We start from the raw sequence: 22,738 nt of genomic DNA, 5'->3' as shown, positions 1-22,738 counted from the left end.
TTGTGATGACGGTTGGGTCCAATGTCCTGAGGGACTCTTTCAGACCAAAGATGTGCTGGTTCCAACTTAAACCTACAAGAACCAGTTGTTTTGGCAACTAGATGGCTCATCAGTTAGAGGGCCAAGCTTAGAGACAGAGATCCTGGGTTCAAACTGTCCTCAGACACTTCCTAGCTGTGTGACCCTGGGCAAGTCACTTGACCCCCATTGCCTAGCCCTTACTGCTCTTCTGCCTTGGAACCAATATTTAGTATTGATTCTAAGATGGAAGGTGAAGGTTTTTTAAAACAAAGAACCAGTTGTTCCATTTTCATTGCAAACATTTACAGCTTGATAATACTTAAAGGCTATAAATCAGGGCTTGATTTATTCTTTTGTGGGCCATTTAGATTTAAGAAAGTGTTAAAGCAAATTAAACTTAGAAGAATGTATACATGAATTTGTTTTCCCCTGTAACCAAATCCCAGGTTCAAAAAAAGAGTAGCTGTCCTGGGGGAGGAGGGGTGTCAGATCTGCTTCAAAGGGCTTTGTGGTCCCAGTACTCTTTTCTTTTTCTTTTTTAACCCTTACCTCCAACATTGGTATAACCTCTATCAGGCCATATGCTGCAGGGGGAGAGAGGGAGTAAGAGGAAAGAATAGATAATTTGAATTGTAAAATGTCAGAAAACAATTGTCAAAATGTGTTTCTATGTGATTGGGAAAAAAAAAAACAAATGTAATAAAGCCATACCTTCTGTCCTGGAAATCAGTACTAAGTATGAAGAATGATAAGGGCAAGGCCATTGGGGTTAAGTGACTTGCCCAGGGTCACACAGCTAGGAAGTATCTGAGGTCGTGATTGAACCCAGAATCTCTGGTCTCTAGATCTGGCCCTCTATCCATTGAGCCCTAGCTATTTCTTTATTACTGTGGGAGACACTTTCATTCATGTGCCTCCTTTAAGGTCCTTCAGATTCTTTTTGAAAACCATCAAATTGGAAGATTTTTCTCATTGTTATGCAGGCTTCTCTCTCCATCCACAGGAAGTAGTTTGCCTGCCTCTTTGTATTGTATTGTGGGGGAGGGGGAAGAAAAGAGGAGGGATATGGGTCCAAGGCAATATTTCCCCCAAAGGGGAAAGACAGGGGCACTCACACAGGACAGGTAACTTTTATTTGGACTTTTATTTTGTTCACAGAGCACTGGGCCCCCCTCTCCCTCCTCCCTTGTGCCTTGCCCCCTCCTTCAGGGGAACTCTCAGGTTCAGATGATACAGCCAGGTCTGTGTGTCTCTGGAGTTCTTGCAGCACACCTCCCTCCTGCAACCACCCCCACACCCCCAGAACAGAGGCGAAGGGGTAGGAAACCAGGAGTTGGGGAGAGCTGTGATGGTCAAGGGAATTCTGGAAGAGTTGGATCAGAACTGTACATGCATTGAAAGCAGCACTCTTCCGCCCCTGACCACCAGGTGGTGCTTGTGGGGGGAAAGGGAAAGTTGGTTTAATCATCGGGGGTTCGGGCTCTCCCTGTGGGAGTTCTCCTTCTTGGCCCTGGGGGTCTTCCCTCCCCACAGCCCGTCCCCTCATACCCATCCTTCTGGGATTTATCAACTCTGAGGTAGATTTCACAGAGGGAGTGTGGGTGGGAGGTGGGGAGGGGGGAATCAGTTGAGGGAGTTAGCTCTTTTTAAAGCAGATCTCAGTGGCCTGCCCTTGGCCAATTCTCAGGGTCAGGCTAGGCCCAGGTGCCCACCCTTTGCCCACTCCCACCTGGGCACTGGGGAACAGTTTGGGCTGCCTACCAACCCACCCACTTTACAGGAATCCGGTCTGACACCCAGGGAAGCAATGCCAATGCCCATGCCTGACCTGGCACCAGCCCCTTCTGGGTTCCCAGGGCACTTGTGGTAATGGTGTCTGGGCAATAGGAAAGGAAGATCTGCCCACCACTATGTGAGATGAAGGTTCCAGGAACTCAGTCAGGTAACCAGATGAGCGCCTGGGACCAGCAAGTTGACACAGATGGTATCCAGTTGGGAAGGGAGGGAAAACCTGCCAACCTAGGCTGGCACATCCAGGGAATCTTCCTAATGCAACCCCATCACTACTCAGCACCTCCTTGCTGGGTATGACTGACTCTCCCTCTCTTTCTCTCTCTCTTTCTCACTCACACACTCACACACTCACACACACACACACACACACACACACACACACACGAAACCTCGAATTGAAGCATTGGTAGTGGGAGTTAGGGGTGGCTACTTGACTTTGGGAAGGCCAGAAGGAGGAGGAGGGTAGGGCAGATCCATAGTATGCTCAGGTCCAGGAAGGCAGGCAAGTGTGGTAGGAAGGGCAGCACCCTCACTCCAGTCTCTAAAGTTAATCATCCAATCCCTGCTGCGGGGGCAGTTGGGAGCTGGGGAGAACTTTCTAGGAATAGTGTAAGGAGAGGTAGCCCTGGGATGTATGGATGGACAAATGTATGTGGGAAGAGAGGAATGAGGGGGTGGCTAAATCTAGTATTTTCTCCCCAGGGGAGCCCCACTCCAGGCGACTCAGTGCATAGGGAAAAGTTGGCACCTGACATTAATGCCAGGCAAGGCTGAGGACCTGGAGTGGGGGGACCATGGAGGACCAAGATGGGGTGTGGTGTGGTGTGGTAACAAGGACACATCACAGAGACATCTCCAGGGTGGGGTGGGGCCTCCTGAAGTTCACAAATCCCTTCCCCTTCCCCTCCCCCCACTAGCCCCATGATATTAGAGACTTAGCTGCATCTCACACAATTTGTGAACTGGAAGGTGAACAAAGAGACTCAGAGGGGGACAGACAACCCTGACCCATCCCCACCCAGTCCCCAACTTCCCTGGGGCAGAGCCACAGAGGAAGCATAAGAGGCAGGGAAGGGATCTTGGCATCTCCTCCTGGGGTGAGCCAGACCTAAATGGTGACTGGCAGTAGGAGAGGGAGACAGCACACATAGCGAGACTTGTGGGTAGCTAGTGGAGGTATCTGGGAGTAGCATGGGGGGAAGGGGGCAGACCCTGCGAGAATCATGCAGCATTCAAAGTATGGGAGAATGGTTTTGTCTGGTGAGGGGAGGGGAGGGGATGAAGGGCCAATGGGGGGAGGTAGGAGTGCCCTATATTTTGCTGTTCTCCAGGTGTGAGTCAATGTGTTTGATGAGTGCATCATCCGGGTACCCAACGGGAAATCCCAGCTGACAGAGAGGACAACTTCGGATGTCGGAACCCACAGTCTCCATTAGCAACTGGAAGGAGAAGGAGAAAGATGGGAGTCATTCTTGAGATCTTTCCTTGCCCTACCCACAGCCTTCATACTTTTCCTTCCTTTTCTCCTTATTCTTGGACCCCATCACAGCCCTAACTTATACACCCATCAACTAAAATACAAACTTCATGACAATGGGGATTTTCATTTTTTGGTTTTGCATCCCCAGGTCCTAGAACACAATCCAGTCTTCCACTCCTCTTCAATCTCCAGCCCTGCCAGTCTCCATCCTTCTCATTTTAGCTGCATATTCTACCCTGTTAACCCTTCCTCCCTTCTACTTACTCTCTCCTCCCTTAGTTTCCTTCATTCTACTTTCCATGGGTTCTCTTGACTAAGACATCCTATACATCCAATAGAAGGTAAGCTCCTGGAGGGCAGGGACTATTCATTTTGGTCTTTTACTCTGTCTCCTGACATCCTCCTGAGTTTTCTTTAGTGTTCTTCATCTTCTCCTATACCTGTCCCATAAGTGAGTTGTCTCTGATGGTTCTGTCTCCTCTTCTCTCTATACACCCTCTATGATTTTATTTTCTCCTCTCATTTCTCATCATTATCATCTCTATGCAGATGAAGATGACTCATATCTATCAATTCAACCCCAATCTCTCCTGAAATCTAATTTTGAATGCCCCTGGCTAGTGATCTCCACTGGGATGTCCAAGAAGTATCTTAAACTCAAAAAGTCCAGAACTTCCAACTAAAATTTTACCTTCTGCAGGAAGCCTTTCCTGATGCCCCACTATTACTTTCAAATTCTATTTATATTTATCCTGTTTGTATATAGTTCCTTACATGTTTTCTCCCTCCCTTGGACTGTAAGCTCCTTGAGGGTAAGGAATGTCTTTTGCTTTTCTTTGTATTGGTGGCAATTAAACATAATGATATATGTTAGGTGCTTAATAGATGTTTATTAACTGACTAATCTTCCTCCTCACTCCACCTCAAAAAACCCTGCTCTTCACCCCAGCTTGCCTTTATCCACTTAAGTAGTATCATCCTGTCTAGAAGCATCCTTCTAGTCACTGAAAAACTTGAAACTCATCTCTCAGTTTTCTCTGTGTGTGTGTGTCTCTGTGTCTGTCTGTCTCTCTATCTATCTCTATCTCACACACACACGTAGGCAGTTAGGTGGTACAGTGGATAGAATGATGATGGTGGCCTGGAGTCAGAAAGATCTGAGTTCAAATCTAGCCTATAACACTTCCTACCTGGGCAAGTCATTCTGCTTTCATGTTCTCAACAGTAAGGGAGGATAATAATAGCACCTACCTCCCAGAATTACCATGAAGATCTAATGAGATATTTATAAAGCTTTTAGCATATAGTGGACACTTAAATTCTCGGAGCAGTTAGTTTTCCTAGTGGTTAGAGCACCAGGTCTAGCATCAGGATGACTCATCTTCCTGCATTCAAATCTGGCCTCAGAATACTAGATGTGAGACCCTGGGCATGTCACTTAATTCTTTTGGCCTCAGTTTCCCTATTTGTCAAATGAGCAGGAGAAGGAAATGGCGAACCATTCCAATATCTTTTCTAAGAAAACCCCAAATGGGGTCACAAAGAAACATGACTGAAAAAGACTGAGCAACAATAAATACTTGTTCTTTCAAGGCCCAACTCAGGCGCCACCTTTTGCTGCTACTGCCAGGATCTTCCTGTTTAACAATGGGTTCTCTGCTGTTCCCTGCCAGTATAATATCCATGTGATCTCTAACACACTATGGGGGGGGGGGGCGGGGGCATTTTTAATTTTGTGGCTTAAAGCCCGGCACAGAGCTGGCATTCAAATGTTTGTCATCCAAAATGCCTTGAATTGGGTTTGCAGATGGGTTGGGAGAAGACTGAGCTCCCCAGAAGGAAGGTTGGGCAACTTCAGGCGTGTCAGGGGCCCTTGGACGGCTCTATCCCCACCCACCCCTGCCCTGCTGGAGTCCCTGGGCACTCACTCACATTAATGGACGGCCAGGACTGGGCATGTTCTGCGTGGGTGTAGGCAGCAGTGGGCGTCTCAGGGATTGGGAAACCGGCACAGAAAGAAGCGCATCGGATGGTGCCCGCCTCTGGGCTGGGGGGGCTGGGCACAGCCCACTCTTCCTCTTCTGAAGACTGCTTCTCGAACCGAAGCCGGATGCCTTCAAAGGTGCTTCGGGGACTGAGAGGCTGGCTGGGGCTGTAGAGCTCCCCGCCGTAGGGCCGGGGCTTGGGCAGCGTGGAGGCCTCCGCCTGAAGCCAGGGGACAGCTCCTGCGTAGCCCGCCCCATCAGCCATCTCGGAGTAGCTCCGGCGCCCCTGGAAGCCAGCCTTCACGTGGTGACTGGGTGGCTTGGCATAGGCCAGCTCCACCAGAGTCCTCTCCCCTGGTGGGGGCCGCGGCTGGGGAGCTGGGCAGGGGAGGTGCACAGGGGAGCGGCGCTGAGGGGCGGGAGACTGACATGGCGGAGGGGGCGGCAGGGGCACAGGGGAGCGGCGCTGATGGGCAGGTGACGGACAGGATGGTGAGGCAGGGGAGCGGCGCTGTTGGGGCGAAGGGCACGGGGGTACAGGAGGAACAGGGGAGCGGCGCTGGGGGACCGGGGACTGACATTGGGGCCCGGGTGGGGGAGCCCGGGCTGGCGGGGATGGTGAAGGGCACTGTGGAGATGGAGAGTGACCCCGGGAGAGAGGGGAGTGTCTTTGGCCTGGAAGGCAAAAGAGGGTGAAATGGGGGCATAAGGGGGAAATCAGGCCTCAGGAAAGCGGAGCACATTGTGTTTATAAGGAGCCAGCTTCCCCACCCTTGGGGAATGGAAGGACCTCAGCATGCAGGGGAGGCATGTGTTTCACTGTGGTTGCCATGACCCCTCAGGACCTAGCAGAGCCCTTAGTCCTGTCTCTCTCATCCCGCCCCGCCTCATCCTCACCCAAGCCCTGCTCACCACTCCTCTGGGCTTGTTCCTGTAGCAAGGTCCTCAGGATCCGCCCCTGAAGGGAACTTAGCTCCCGGAGCCGGCCCAGTTCCTCAGTCAGTTCTGTGTAGGCCAGAGCCAAGTTAACCCTATGGAACACGCAAAAATTAGGGATAGAGCCCTGCCACGGTCTTGCATATTCCCTATGATCACTAGGATTTAGAGCTGGAGGGTCAAACTGTAACCAGGAAAGGGCAGGCAAGGCTCTGACTCAGGCATCAGCACCAGGGCAGGCAGGTGTATCTTCCCCATAGCGGTCTAGAGATCCCTTTCTTATAATTTTTGACCTTCGGTTGATTACAGCCCCAAAGTGGGGAACCAGGAGAGAGGAAGAGAGCTGGGTCCAAAGCAGACACCCACCCATCCTGTATCCTTAATTGGGCCCAGCCCACAATCCCCCATCAGCCTATTCACTGCCCCCTCCACAACTTTTGCCCTAGTTGAAAAAATTCCCAATTAAAGCCTGGCTAGAAGAGATCATAAAAGATCATCCAACCCAATTCCTTCCTTTTAACAATGAGAAAACAAGCTCAGAGATGGGAAATAACTCATTCAATGTGTAGCAATTAAACCTAGAAGCCAGGATTGGAACATGAAAAAGTGGTGGGAATCTCTAACAGATAAATGGTCAAAGGACAGTTTTCAAAAGAAGCAATCTACAATATGAAAAAAATGCTCAGAATCACTAATAATTAGAGAAATGCATTTTTATTTTAAAATTTATATTAGTTTTAAATTTTAGTATGACAAATATTAGTAGATATTATCCACATGAACAAACCCCCAATTTGGTCCTCAATAATTTTTTAAAGCCTTTATTTTCTTTCTTAGTAGCAACTCTAAGACAGAAGGGCAAGGGCTAAGCAAATGGGGTTAAGTGACTTGCCCAGGGCCACATAGCTAAGAAGTATCTGAGGCCATATTTGAACCCAGAACCTCCTGCCTCCAGGCTATACTCAATTTATTGAGTCATCTAGCTGCACTGGTTCCTCAGTCATTTATTTTGTTTATTTTTATTGTCATGTAAAATATAATTCCACACTGGACATTGTTGTAAGAGCAAACTCATACATAACCAAACCCCCAAAATAAAACCATAAATATACTGATGTGAAAGACAACTCCAACAGTTCTTTCTCTGGAGGTGGAGAGCATTCCCCGTCATAAGTCTTTCAGGATTGTCCCATTGCTGAGAGTAGCCAAGTTTTCACAGATAATCATCATCCAATATTGCTGTTATTGTGTACAATGTTCTCCCAGTTCTGCTTATGAGAAATGCATATTAAAGCAAATTTGAGTTTCTAACTTAACACCTATCAGACTGGCAAAGTTGACAAAAGAGGGAAATGACAAATGCTGGAGGGGTTGTAGGAAAACGGGCACACCAGGCATTGTTGGTATATGTGAATTGACTCAGCCACTCTATAAAGCAGTTTGGAACTATGCCCAGAATGTTACCAAACTGAGTATTACATACCCTCTAGCCCAGCTATATGGGTAGTAGGCTCATACCTCAAAAAGTTGTAGAAAGATGAAATGGATTTATTATGTCCAAAAATATGTATAAGCTGTTCTTTTGGTAGTAGCCAAAAAATAGTGACTAAAGGTATGTCTTCCTATTGGAGAATAACTAAAAAGAAATCAGCATGCCATATGAATTAATGGAATGTTACTGGACCATGAGAAAAGATTAAACAAATGGACAGCTTCAGAGGAAATTGGAAAGATCTCTAGAATCTGATGGAGAACTAGATGAGCAAAACTAGGAGAACAATTGTATATCATGCCAACATTATTGAGAAAAGCAACTTTAAATGACCTTGAAAAACTCTGACCAACCCAGTGATAAACCAACCATGAGTCCAAAAGAATGAAGATCAAACCTGACAGTCATCTCCTTCTAAAGAGGATACAGAAAGATATTTTCCAAGATGGCTCACGTAGGAGTTTTCCCCACCAAACTATGTTGCTATGTATTAAAGGCTTTGTTTTTTAAATTGAACTTGATCAACTGGGGCATTGATATATATTTTATTAGTGCATATTAATTAAAAATAAAAATAATAAACTAAAAAATTATGGGGAGAGAGGCCAATTGAGAGAGACAAAATCCCTTTGGAATCTAAACTTTACCTAAGTCACAGCCTTTATGGAAAGACTAGGAAAGTAAGATGAATGACTGCTGGGAAGGGGGTTAGGGGAAAGGAAGGATTAAACAGCCTTGTAAGATTTTAGAAATAAATCCTGGCATGGATTAAAAGCATTCTCAGAAAGGACTGAAATGTTCTAGAGGTTAAGAAAATCATATAATAAATAATAGCTTACATTCCTATGGTTCTTTTTAAAGTTCACATGTCACTTTCCTCACAAGCTATGAAAATATTCTTATCTCCATTTTACAGATGGAGAAACTGAGATTCAGAGGGATTAAAATGACATCAATATGTCAAGGATCTGTGACTCACCTATAACAGCAGGTATAACTGATTGAATGGCATTTCTAGTTATACATCTTGGAAGTAGGCAGAATTTGAATCAAAGTCTTTCTGATTCTATGTCTTGTTCTCTATCCACTGTACCATACTGCCTCTGAACCAGAATCACATAGCTAACCAAAAATACCCGAGTCAAAATATTTTCAATGGTTAGGGCACTTGACCTGTCTCAGACACTATACTGTATGATCCTGTCTGTCTGTCTCTTTCATTCTTATTTTCTATGTTGGTAACAACTCTGAAACAGAAGAACAGCAATAGCTAAGCAAACAGGGTTAAGTGACTTGCCCAGAGTCACATGCTAGAAAGTATCTCAGGCCAGATTTAAAGCCCAGTTATCCCAACTCCCTCCAGGCTTGGCACTGTGCCACCTAGCTGCCCCTCTGTGCATGTTTCTCAAACTCTGTGACTCAGTTTCCTCAACTATAAAATTAAGGGAATAGACTCAGTGACCTCTAAAGATCCTTCTTTCTCTCAATCTATGTCCTATAACAGACAAGTGTGACTTCCACCATAGAACACTGCCTCTAAATAGCTAGCACTTCAGCCAGGAGATCTGTAGTTAGATAAGAATTAAGAGCTTGTCTAGTCTATGCTGGACAGAATCAGCTTTCCGTTGTTTCCGTTCAGTCACTCAGTCATGTCCAACTCTCTGTGACCCCATGGCCCTTCTATCCTCCACTCTCTCCTAAAGTCTGTCCAGGCTAATGCTCATTGCTTCCATGACATTATCTAGCCTTTTCATTCTCTGCCTTTCCCTCTTTCCTTTTGCCTTCAATTTTTCCCAACATTGTGGTCTTCTTACTTAGATAAAAATCTTTTTAGAACATGTTAATTAAAAATAATCAACTAAAAAAATTATGGGGAGAAAGGCCAGTTGATGGGTCACAGAGACACAGTTTAGCCCTTATGGGAAGACTAGGAATTCCAGTGAATCATGTCTTCTCATCATGTGGCCAAGTAGTTAAGCTTCTCCTTCAGCATCTGCCCTTCCAACGAATGGTTTGAATTAATTTCTTTAAGTATTGACTGATTTGATTTCCTTGCTGTCCAAAGGACTGTCCAAGAGTCTTCTCCAGAACTATCTATATGCATCTCCAACACCCTCACCCTCGTATATATTTTGTGAATTTGCCAGTTTTCTTTGCTTTGTGAATAAGTTCAAGGGGAAAACCCAAACCAAACATTGTCTCAAGTGCACAGAAGTAAGAGACATCGTGATAGTGAGGCACATGGGGAGTGGATAAACTACTGGACTTGAGTCAAAAAGCCTTGGGCTAGCATTTGTTCAATGTGTGATTTCTCTGAGATTCAGTTTCCTCATCTACAAAATGGGTCTAATAGTATCTGTGACATTTGACTCCCCGAGCTATTGTAAGTATAAAATGAGATGGTGTATGTAAAGTGATTTGTAAACTCAAAGATTACAGCCCCCTGAACTGATTTCAATGAGGACCTGGACCCCTGGAAACTGACCTGGGAGCAAAATCCAAGGCAAGGGTAACATGACCCAAATTGGATGCTGAGATGGGGACTTGGGGAGGTAAATGAGCCTGTGGGTGTGGGTGTAACACTGGATTAATGTGTATGCTTGTGAATATGAGTGGGTGTGTGTATGTGAATGTGTGCCTGAGGAAAAAAGAGGGAGAGACAGAATGGAGTGTGTGTGTGTGTGTGTGTGTGTGTGTGTGTGAGAGAGAGAGAGAGAGAGAGAGAGAGAGAGAGAGAGAGAGAGAGAGAGAGAGAGAGAGATTGTGTGAGTGTGTGTGTGTGTGACCACTCAAGGAGGGGAAGTGGATGAGGTTAGGGCTTCAGAAGGCAGGAAAAGCTGGGCTACCAGAGACAAAGAATGACTGAGCTGCTTACTTGCTGGGTTGGTGGAGGAGCCTGGGGGTGGTTAGGGACAACACCCCCTCACCCAGCAGAATTATTTTTAACTCATTCAATTCATTTCTCTGCAGGGGAAGGGGGAGTGAGGAGATTGAGTCCCAAAAGAAACCAGCTCTGCCCCCACAGAATTCTGTTGCTAGAAAGGGGCCACCCAACTTGGTGGTCTAAGGCAGTGACCCTAGGCAAGTCACTTAACCCTGTTTGCCTCAATTCCTCCTTGGTAAAATGAGCTGGAGAAGGAAATGGCAAACCATTCCAACATCTCTGCCAAGAAAACCCTTGTAGGGTTACAAAGAATCAGATAAGACTAAATAAGAACAAGCATTTAAGTGACTACTATGTGTCAGGCACTATGCTAAGAGCAAGCAAAAGAAAGTGACTGTGGGCAGCTAGGTGATTCAGTGAAATGAGAGCCAGGCCTAGAGCTGAAAGGTTCTAAATTCAAACCTGACCTCCGACACTTCCCAGCTGTGTGACCCTGGACAAGTCACTTGACCCCCATTGCCTAGCCCTTACCACTCTTCTGCCTTGGAACTGATACTTAGTACTGATTCTAAGACAGAAGGTAAGGGTTAAAAAAAAAGACAGTTCCTAACCCCAAGGAACTCACAAGGGGTCTCAGTTTCTTCTTGCTGCAAAATAAAGGGATTGGACTAAATCTCTTCAACAGCCCAAACATCCAACAGTCCTCTCTGCCGCTCTCCTGGCTGCTGAGATTCCAGGTGACAGATACAGGTCGGCGCCTTCACACCCACCTCCCACCCCAGGGTCTCAGCAGTCTCCCAGTGTACCTCTGTTTCTTCACCTGACAGTCTAATTCCCGGGTTCCTATCACCTCTCCCTTCCTCTCCATCCCCTCCCAACACTGCTCCTGCCAGTCACAACACGACCTAGGAGTGGAGTTGAGTGCTGTCACCCCTCTGTGTCAGAAAGAGGATGAGGGAAGGCAGAAAGGGAGAGATGAGGCCAGAATTCCTGGCTGGGATGAACCATGGGGTGGAAACTGGATTGGGAAAGTGAAGCCTTAATGGGAGGAGGCAGGGAAGAGAGCTCTTCCCAGGGATTCTGAGGGCAGTGGGAACTGACTGAGACAAAAGCTATTGCAATTCTCTGTCCACAGTGCTGGTTCCCATAGACCTTTCCCATGCAAATTCCGGTTGGCCTCTAAGGAAGTCCTCCTCCTCACACCCTTACTGCTCCAAACAAACACCTCCTTTCCCTCCCAGGGCTTTGCCCCCAGATGTCCAACAAGGCCAGCGTTGAGAGGTCAAGCCATGCTGTGCCCCCTGGAAGAAACCAAGAAGCAACATGACTCATGTTGGAAACACTGCAAATTCAGTGGAAAAACAAAACAAAACTAAAACTCATAAATACTCAGAAAGATTTACACAAATACACACTGTTTCCTGAAGTTCTGGCCTACACTTAAGTGCTATTTCTCTTTCTTCCTCATCAAAGCAGTTTGGGAAGTTATCTATCTCCTCAACCTTCTTTTCTATGCTCTATTGAATTCTCTCCATTGCTTTTATCACATTTTCTCCAGCACCATCGTTATACGTGGGTATATATGACTGCTTCTGAAATAAAAGCTCCTTGAAGGCCGGGATGACCTTTTTTCATCAGTGTATTCCCAGTGCCTTATACATAGTAGATACTTAATAAGTCTTTGTTAAATTAAATTTAGAAAGGAAAGGGCAGAAATGTAAGATCCCAAAATCCTTGATTTAGCCCTCAGGGAGTCCTTAGAAGTCATCTAGTTCAGCCCCCAATTTTATAGATAATGAAACTGATTGTGGCAAAGTGGATTGCCCAAGGTCACAGCTAATCAGCAACCGAACCAGGTTTAAATGGGAGGACCTCTGATTCCAAATTCACATTTGCTCCACCTGCTTTTGTTTGGCCCAATAATGAAAATGATAACGATAATAATAATTGTCACCATTTATAGAACACTTTAAGAATTGTAAAACACAATGTAAGAAAGGCACAATCATTCTCATTTTACAAGTGAAAGCGTGTACACACACAGAAAGGTCATAAGTGTTGGAGGCATAACTCAAATCCAGGTTCTCCTCACTCTAAGGCCTGGGTAACATTGACAGTGCTTACCCACTACCCTTCTGTATTCAAGAGGAACCCTGGAAGCAAGAAGTACTGGACTGGTTCAGGGGAGAGCAAGGGACTAAAGGAAAACAAATAGAAATTGGAAGAAGAGGAAGAAAAGGAGAAGGATATGGCTGTATAGATGGATGGATGGATGGATGGATGGATGGATGAATGGATGGGAAGAACCCCAGGGGTAGAGAGACCTTAGAGGACTTTGCATCCACAGCACAAGTTCCCACACATATGAGAGAGAGAAGAAAAGGTGCCATCTAAATGGGTATGTGGAGACCCAGAAAGGTTGAAACCATCTCAGTCCCTGAAAAGGGATTCAACAGAGTAAACATGTCCAAAAGACCCAGAGGCCAGAAAGTGGGGCTGGTAAGGGGCTCCATCTGCAGGTATCTGAGCCATTGAATGAATAAATAAATTATGCATCAATTCATTCACTGATGCAAAAAATATTTCATCAAATCATCAAATTGTAGATTTTAGCAATGGACAGGACATCAAGAGATTTTCTGGTTCATCTTCCCATTGGGGCACAAGCAAGGCATAACAAATTGAAATAGGAATAAGAACAGGCTAATGGGGTCTCTGCCATTGATAGCTATGTGACGTTGGATCAATTACTTCAGAGGACCATGAACTTTAGATCTGGAAGGGACCTCGGAGACGCCCAATGGTTTCATTTTCCTCTGCTTTAATACAAAACAGCATTTTGTATTATTCTCTCCACTACACAGAAGGGGATATACTCTTCTGAGTGCTTAAGGAGGGGACATGCCTTGCCATGTTCAGCTATAAATGGCAGAACTGGCCTAGAACCCAGGTTTCTTAGCCTAAGTTCTAGTCACCTTCCACCACACCAGGCTATACCATTGGACACTTAGCTTGTACACAGGAATGTGTGCTAGATCTTTTCAGAACTATTAGAGCTAAGATTGGGATTAGAGTTGCATCAGTCAAATTTAGCATAAAGGGTAGAATTCAAACAAGGATTAGGAGAAGGACTAGTGTCAAGGACTAGTTAAGAATTTGTATCAGTGAAGTACCACCAAGATCAAAATTAGGATCAATAGGGTCAGACTCAGAATTAAGGTCAAGAGTGAAGTTCAGATTTAGAGTTGAGATGAGAATTCAGGTTAGGGTCAAGTTCAAGAATAGTGACTTGTTGATACCCATGTCTATAGCCCATCACCACTGCTGCCCTTGGGTCACCCCACCCTGGGGATAAAAGGAACAATAGACCAAACTTTCCACCACTGATGCAGCCACACCTACCCTTGCCCTTCCTACCCCACCAAAGGAGGGGGCTGGTCACCAAGGCAGTGGAGCGGCCTTTGAGGTTGAAGGGCCAGGGGGAGAGGGGGGGAGGAGGAGGAGGAGGAGGAAGAGAAGAAGGAGGAAGTCTAAGCATTGCAACCACTTCCTCTGGGGTGCTTCTTTCCCCCTACACTCTCTTCCCCTCCCACCTCCTTCCCCCTCCAACTCCAGCAGGTGGTTCCTAGAATCTCAGGTCAAGGAGAAACCTTTCCTTTCCTTCCAGCCTAACACAATTCCTTACTTTTCCTCCAGAAAGCCTTATTCAGTACAGCCAAACTAGGAAATTCCATAGAGGATCCCTCAGGATCTAAGAGACCTCCAAAGACTATTCTGCTTGCCCTTAGAGACTCTGCTTCCTTCTAAGATCCCGCTTGCTCACTTTTCCAACCAGGGCCTTGGCTGTTAGGCACCTAGGTAGAGGGTGGGATAAAGAATCAGAAGGGACCCTAAAGTAAGAAGGGATAGAGGCATATTTTGGCATGGTAGCTATTAAATCTAGACAAATCAACTAAAAAATCAATTACATAGTCATCTGGGGTCAAATATGAGGGGATCCTTCAGTGAGTTTTCCATCCAGGGAGACAGAATTAGGTGACATCTCCATTCCTCTGATAGTAGTAGGGAAAGGGTTAATGGCTAAAGTTCAAAAAGTTCCCAATTCACTGCAACTTGAACCATAATGCACCCATTCTACCCCCTCAATCTCCCTGGCCCCCAATATGGTGAAGGCACGGGAGAAGGAATGAATGGAATAGCAACAGAAGCTCTAGGGGCCAAGGATAAGACTTGGAAGGAAGGCAAGTCTCTGAGTTCAGGTCTGACCTGACACTACTGTCTCGGCCTCCACCTGAGACAGAGTTTCCATCTTCTTTTATGGACTTCACACTTCTCCTCCGATAAACAACCACAGCCCATGCAGAGACTTGTGGGTGAAGGAGAAGGTGAAGCCATAAGTAGTGGTCAGAAGGGGCAGAGATCAGAACCCTGAGCCTTGACTACAGGGGCAAGGCAAAGGCAGTCATTTCAGATCAGCCTCCATCCCTAAACCTGAGGCCCTTCCCTCTTCATGCCTTGAGATGCCTAAAACCACTTTTCAGAGAGCAAAGGAGATTGACAACAGAAGAAATCTTCACTCTCGTTCATTTATTTATTTTTTTAAAAACCCTTAACTTCCATCTTAGAATCAATACTTTATATTGGTTCCAAGGCAGCAGAGCGTTAAGGACTAGATAACTGGGTTTAAGTGACTTGTCCAAGACCACAAAGCTAGGAAGTATCTGAAGTCAAATTTGAACTCAGGACCTCCCATCTATCTCTAGGCCTAGCTCTCAATCCGCTGAGCCACTTAGCTGTCCCCTTCACTCCCATTTAGAAAGACCCTTCTCCTAGGCTTATAACCTTGGACTCTGATCTATGGTTCTATCTTATGAGATATCAAGAAGTTTGAAGAATTTGGGGGCTTCTCATCTCATTCCTGGGTCTTCCTCTCAAAGTCTAATGACTCCTAAACTTGGAAGGAAGAATTTATATTGGAGATAATCTACAGCCTGAATAACCTACTGCCTCTATAATCCAGATTCTGCCATCCAAAGAAAGGGTGAATTCATCCTTAGGCTTCGCTAATAGAAGCAGAGTGTCCTGAGAAAGGGAGAGATCTTTCTGTCATCTACTACCCTGGCCAGAGGAGGAAGGGAAGGGTAGGATTAATCAACTACTAGGTACCAGGCATGGTGCTAAGCACTTTACAAACATTATCCCATTTGATCAGAACCCATCTGGTGTGTTTTGTTCAATTCTGGGTCCCACATTTTAGAAGAGAGATTGACAACAGATGGAGCTGGCCAGGACAGGAGAGTGGGATCAAGCATTTATTAAACGCCTACTATGTGCCAATTCTCTGTGCTAAGTACTAAACAAATATTATCTCAGTTTATCCTTATAACAACCCTGAGAGGCAGCCACTATTATTATTCCCACTTTACAGTGAGGAAACAGAAGCAAATAAAATTTAAATGGCTTGTCCAAGGTCACATAGCTAGGAAGTATCAGACTGGATTTGAACTCAGGTCTTCCTGACTTGAGATCCAAAATAACTGGTTGAGTTTAACTTGGAAAAGGGGGGTCCTAAGGGGTTCACAACAGCAGATTTCCCATGTTTAAAGGGTCATTATGTGGAATAAGCTTTTTGTGGTAGCAAACAACTGGAAACGAAATAGGTTCCCCTTCACTGGGGAAATGCGGAGCAAATATGGCACCGTAATAAACAAGGGATATGAAGAGTACAAGATAATATAGAGAATAATGTGAAATAAAGTAGAACCAGAAAAATAACACCCACAGTGATTACAATATAAATAGAATGAACTAAAAACCCAAAATGAACTCTGTGTAATTGGAATGACCAAGTTTGACACAAGAGAACACTATATAAAATACACCCTTCTCACCTCTTTGTAGAGGTGGGGGATTATGGACGGGGAACATCACATGTCCCATCAAACTCTGTGGCTGGGTTCCTTGGTTTTACTGAATTTTTTTTTTGCCTCTTTACTTTATTTTTTAATCCTTACTTTCTGTCTTAGAACCAATACTGTGTGTTGGTTCTAAGACAGAAGAGTGGTAAGGGCAATGGGGGTTAAGGGACTTGCCCAGGGTCACATAGTTAGAAAGTGTCTGAGGCCAGATTTGAACCCAGGACTTCCCATACCTAGGCCTGGCTCTCCATCCATTGCCTCTTTACTTGTTAATCTTTGTTATAAGGAATGCCTCAATGGGCAGGGGAGAGATCTATTTGGAAATAAAGACAATGCAGGAATAAAATATATCAATAAAAATTCAATTAGGCATACTTGGGCTCCATAAAGGGAAAGTGTTTCCCACAATCAGAGCTGTCCAGCAATGGAATGGATAGTGAAGCTGGTAGCTCTCTGAAGCTCTAGAACATAGAGGGGATTCCTGCATCAACTAGAAGGCTGAATTTTATGGCCTGGAGGTACCTTCCAACTCTAAGGTGATGTCCTGGATGGATGGTAGAGACTCCATGGGCTTGAAGACCTCAAGGAAAAGGGAGCTGGGGAGTGAGGAATAGGGAGGGAGAGAAGGGGCTCAGGGTCCATCTGGGCTTGAGTCTTAAGTCCCCAAGGGATGAGAAGGGGGAAAGTCAATAAGGAAAGATGGGGAAGGAGTAAGTTATCAAAAGGAGCTGGGTTTTTAAGTGAAGAAAAGTACCTGGAGGAGTGAAGAGTCAACAAGACTTCCTCTCAGGGCTAACTCTTGTCATCTTGGGGCTGCCCACCCCTTTCAGGGCCCCTGAGAACTGTGGGGCAAAGAGGGGATGCATACATGGGGTTAGCTCAAGTACAAGGCTCTCCCACACCCTATCCCAGAGGGGCAGAGAAGGAGTGGAAAGTAGAAAACTGCCTTGTGAGAGAAGGAGGAAGGCTGGTGAGAGATGAGGAGGGAGAAATGGACCCGAACAATGCTGACAAGAGCATCTCTGTCCCCAGTGAGCCCAGAAAAGCAGAGAGAAAGAAGTCCGTGATATTCAGGCAGTGTGTGTGTCCCTGTGTGGGTGGGGAGGAAGAGAGGAATTGTCTCCTGGGGTGAAAGAGAGGCCTTGGCCTTCCTCTATTGCCGTTTCCTTTCTCCTACACTGAAGGGAACTGAGGTCCAGTGAGAAGTCATCACCCTGGAAGTTAACCACAAAACCACTCTGGACTTGCCCCATCACAATCCATGATGCTTCTGCTTAGAGACCGTCTAGTCCAGGGGTTGGCAACCAGTCTCTCAGGCCAGTAAGTCCGTATGTTAGGCTCTTTTAGCTAAAATAAGCCAACCCAGTAGTCCTCCCTGTGCTGTGAGCAGAGCCCCAGCTATGGTCCCAGCCCCAGAACCTCTCTCCTTCCTGCATATGTGCTAAGGTCACTGAAATCATTAGGAAAAGAATCAGGCAGAAGTGTAAAACATCAGACGGACCCGAGTTAGCATCTCCAACCAAACCCAGGATGCTTTGCTTCCTTCATATCATAGGGTTTTGAGTTAGAAGGGAATTTAGACAGGGTCTTCAACTCTTTACCCAGGGAGGAGGAATAACTCGCCCCAAGTCACATCAAACTCGGGTGTTCTAATTATGTATGAGGGGATGTTTTTCCCTCTTCACCACACTCTGCCTCCTCATAAAAGCAATCTAGTTGGGGGCAGCTGGATTGAGAGTCAGGCCTAGAGACAGGAGGACCTGGGTTCAAATATGGCCTCAGACACTTCCCAGCTGTGTGGCCCTGGGCAAGTCACTTAACCCCCATTGCCTAGTCCTTACCCTTACAGTATTGATTCCAAGACAGAAGGGTTTAAAAAAAAAAAACAATCTAGTCATAATTGTCTTTACTTTGGGGGAAAAAAAAAGCCAAACCAAGCTGGTTGGCAACCCTAGTGTTCAACATCCATCAGCAATATCCTCTCCACTGGCATAGAAGTCCCAGTAGTCATTCTTTCCTCCTCCCCCCTTTTCCTCTTCTTCCCCCTCTTTCTTCCTCTCTTCTTCCTCTTCCTCCTCCTCTTGCCTTTCCCTTGGTTCCCTTAGGTCCCACACTGCCCCTCAGGGCCAAGTTTTCCCTCTTTTCCTTGGGGAACATAAACTTCTATTGCAGATGATAGAAAAAGGTTAGGTAAGATCTGAGATCCTCAGAGCCTTCACTCTAGTTCCTAGACACACCACCCACATGTATTATAAGCGCTTTCCAGAAGTAATACAGAAATATTATGGTGACTTCCCATCATAGTGCATTAATTTAGAGGATCATAAGCTAGCAGGTTAGGAGGGAGCTAGGACCACATAACGCCACAGCTAGAAAGGACCCTAGAATATAGAACATGGCATGTCAGAGCTGCAAGAGAACTTTAAAAACAAAGCATCGGGACCGTAATGGACCCTAGAACGCAGGACACAGAGTGCCAAAGCAGGAAGGGGCTTTAGATAGAGGTCTTTTAGTCTAACTGCCACATTCTACAGTTGGAGACATTGAGAGCCTAAAAGAGGACATGACTGGCCCAGGGTCACACAATAAATTACTATGGTTAGTTATGGTAATTTAATTAGTGAAGTCCAGAAAAACCAGGTCTTCTAATACCCAGACCCAGAGACAGTAAGAGGGAGATATCACCTGATCCTTCTATATATACTTATATATTAAAAGTCTATATAAAAACTTTTAAAGTATTATACATATGTCTGTATACACATATATACATATACATACATACAATCTCTTTTAAAAATCCTATTCCAGAATATTTTTAAAACATTTTTCTTTCTTTTTTCCTTAAATTTTTTTTTTAATTTGCAATACTGTGTATTGTTTCCAAGGCAGAAGAGATCAGGGTAGGTAATGGGGGTTAAGTGACTTGCCCAGGGTCATACACTAGGGTCTGTTCATTTCTTCTTTAAAAGGTTACACAATCCAGATCTGACCTTCATCCGTACAATTAAAAAATGAATTTTCTCTCTCACAGACACATTTGGGCAGTAGCCACTAGACATCTGACACCCTCCCATGGAGCTGGGCTGCTCTAAGGGCTTATTGACCCTGGCCTTAGCCCCTGAGGTGGGCCCCAAAATGTGAGTCAATGGATTCAGCATCTCAGCAACGGAGCCCAGCCTGGCACCCTTCGATCCCCCTTTGGATTCTAGTTGCCGGCACTAGATGAAGTGGAAGAGTCTTACTAGGCTAGAGAGGCCTTAGGGGAGTGGGCAGGGAGAGGGAGAAGGAAGGGACACTCAATAGCCAGAGCCCCACATTCATAGCCGGCCCGGAACCATCTTTCTCCTTTATCTCCAAGGCAACTCCATATCCTCCAATGGCAAAGCAAAGGAGGGACCTTAGAACGAAGGGTGGAGAACCTCAGAGCTGGAAAGGGCTTCAGGAGTCACCCAGTCTGGCTCCCTCGTTCTACAGCTGGGGAAACGGAGGCCTCAGAGAGTGGGGAGTGACTGGCCCAACGCCACACAGAGACAGTGGCAGGAGCCAGGTCTTGGCATTCTCATTCCAGACCCCTTTCTGGGCAGAGGCCACATTATTTGATAGAAACTGGAAGTCGGGGTGGAGTACAAACACGAGGCCGTTTGTGGGGGTGAGGATGTGGGGGTGGGTCTTCTAAAGCTGCTGCTGGGTATTGATCCCTTTCCCCCAGGTCCAGAGAAGGGTTTCATGATCCTACCTATTAGCTAGGCTTTTTAAAAGACTCTTACCTTCTGTCTTAGAATCAATACTCTATATTGCTTCCAAGGCAAAAGAGGCTAGGTAATGGGGGTTAAGTGACTTGCCCAGGGCCACCCAGCTAGGAAGGGTCTGAGGTCAAATTTGAACTCAGGACCTCCTGACTCCAGGCCTAGTGCTCTACCCACTGTGCTACCTAGCTGCCTGGTTTGCCTGCCTGACTTCCATCTCTGACTCAAAGCTACCAGTATGTCACTGGGCAAGCCTTCACTTTGGGGGGCTTTCAGTATATCCCCCTGGAATGCTACCCTATTTGCTGTGTGATACAAGGGAAGCTTCTGCCTTTTTTCCAAGAACCTCCAATTTTTAAATGCCCATCCCCCATCCAGAAGGGAAATTCTTCAAAGAAGCAGAGAAAAGAGAACCCTAAGAACGATCACACTTGGCCCCAACCCCTCTGTCCTTGCCAGGGAAGGAAGAAGGGGCTGGGCTGCCTCTCCCTGGTGCCTATGAGAAATGGAGGGCCAGAGCAGCCAGACAATTCACCCAGCAGCAACCACGGCTCCTCCGTCAGAGGAGCCCGGCTTGGGCCGGAGAGAATCAGGGGAACTTCCTCACCCCTGAACTCCACCCCACCAGAGAGAAACCACAGGGAGAACGAGCCACCTGAGAGAACCTAAAGCGCTCCCTGCCAGCTGGGGCAGCGGGGCAGAGCTTCAGCCTGTCTGGAGAGGCAGGAGACCCGAGCTTGACTTCCATCCCTGACTCCGAGCGGCCTAGGCGTCACTGGGCGAGTCTTCGCCTTGGGGGCTCTCCGTCTACTCCCTTGTACAATACAGATCATACCAGCTCTAATAGGCAGCTGTTGGCACTCAACGAGACCCTATGAATTGGCTTGAATATATTACAGTATTATATAAGTGATGGCGATGATGACAAAGAAGCAGGAAACGGTACATGGATAGTCAGAAAGACCTGCCCCTGGCCCAGCTGTGCAGCCCTGGACGGGTCATTAATTCCTCGGGGTCCCCCACCCAAGTCACCCCCTAAGACCCCCGTAATGAAGACTTCTTCAGGTAATTCTCCTTAGCAATAATGCAATCACAGGGCCAATCCCTGCGCCCCCATCTTCATCATTATGGAATCAAAGGTCAAAGGAAGGATGGGGAGGGGACACTTACTGGTCATCTCCGACTCTCTTTACCCATGCCATATCCCGCTCCGATTGGTTGGACGCCAAATCCTAAGAGAGAGAAGTCCAAAGATGAGAGACCCTGGAGAGGTGGGAGCAGTTCTACAAGAATAACCGCTGGGCAAAGGCAAATGACTTTGAAAGACTTTTAAGACTCCTCTGACCAGTGCAATGGCCAACCAGGATGCCAGAGGACTCCATCTCCTGACAGAAATGTGGCAGGCGCTCAGTACAGATTGAGACATCCTCTTGGGGGGACATGGCCAATGTGGAAGTCATTTTGCTTGAGTATGTATGGTTATTACACGGGTTTGTTTTTCCCTCTTTTTCAGTAGGGAATGGGATAGGGTAGAGAAGGTGGGAGAAAGAGGTGGCCTTTTCATTCATTGAAATATAAATTAAATTTAAAAAACTCAAGAAGTGAGACCTCACTGGAGCCTGCACCACTTCAGATCCCATCTCCGGGACAGGATACCCCACCGCCATGCCCCCCACTGCCTATCAAAACTCCCCCGGAGATCTTGTTTAGTCCCACTGACCTAGCAGAAGGGCAGCTCTCTGTAGGTGCTTCCCGCCCCCTCCCACCTCCCCGGACCGCCACCCCCAAGCCCCCAAGGAACTGGAAAAAAGGAGGCAGAGGCAGGGTCAGATGAGGCGCCGGGAGGCATACCTGAGCCCTGCTCTCCTGGAGCTGCTTCAGCTCTCCCTGGAGCCGCTCACATTCAGCCTGGAGCTGCTCTTCCCGGAGCTGGGCCCCCCTCGCCTCCCCTCTAGCTGCTTCCAAAGCCTCTTCCAGCCGCCTCCTCTCCAGTTCCCCAACACTGGGTGGGCTGGGCCAGCCCAGGGAAGGCTCTAGCACTTTAGGGGGCAGGCGGGAGTTAGGAAGGAGAGCAGAGAGAAGAAGGGGGATGGCGGGGGCAAGGTCAGGGCCGGCGGAGCCCCAGGGTCGCCCGCCCACCCCCACCCCCTTCACCAGCCTCTGTGAGAGGACAGGCCCAAGGTAGCCGAGCCACCGCTCCCGAAGGATAGCCGAGGAGGGTGGGAGGGCCTCGGAGGCCGCCTCTTCCCACACGGTGCAAGGTCCTCCTGCCCAGAGGATTCTAAGTCTCGCTCACTCCTCATCTCCCGCCACTCCCCAACCCATCCAACCAGGGCCTGGCATCACTGAGTCTAGGTGGGCGGTGCCCTCTGCCGGTCATCTGGGAAACGGCACGCTGGGCAAAGCAAAGAGCTAGAGAATTGGGGGGGGGGCAGGAGGGGGTCTGTGTGGTGACCCGAGGGGACCAGGAAGGAGGAAA

At 46.9% G+C, this 22,738-nt stretch overlaps 1 protein-coding gene across 5 annotated transcripts in view; it reads right to left on the bottom strand.

Annotated features, from left to right (window-relative positions):
* Window positions 1–1,146: 1,146 nt before the first annotated feature.
* TBKBP1 (TBK1 binding protein 1) overlaps window positions 1,147–22,738 on the bottom strand; it is a 31,055-nt gene continuing 9,463 nt past the window's right edge. For 4 of the 5 annotated variants that reach the window (XM_056816829.1, XM_056816831.1, XM_056816830.1 and 1 more), the window contains 5 exons: window positions 22,111–22,298; window positions 21,430–21,491; window positions 6,193–6,311; window positions 5,228–5,955; window positions 1,147–3,254 (listed from right to left, as the gene is read on the bottom strand). In XM_056816829.1, the coding sequence (XP_056672807.1) occupies window positions 3,126–3,254; window positions 5,228–5,955; window positions 6,193–6,311; window positions 21,430–21,491; window positions 22,111–22,298 (1,226 nt within the window). In that variant the 3' untranslated portion in view covers window positions 1,147–3,125. The remainder of the gene's footprint in view (window positions 3,255–5,227; window positions 5,956–6,192; window positions 6,312–21,429; window positions 21,492–22,110; window positions 22,299–22,738) is intronic. The other variant, XM_056816832.1, reaches the window with a different exon arrangement.

This window comes from Monodelphis domestica, chromosome 2, assembly GCF_027887165.1.
Source record: "Monodelphis domestica isolate mMonDom1 chromosome 2, mMonDom1.pri, whole genome shotgun sequence".
Lineage (NCBI taxonomy): Eukaryota > Metazoa > Chordata > Mammalia > Didelphimorphia > Didelphidae > Monodelphis > Monodelphis domestica.
This window is presented reverse-complemented; position numbering and strand designations above follow the sequence as displayed.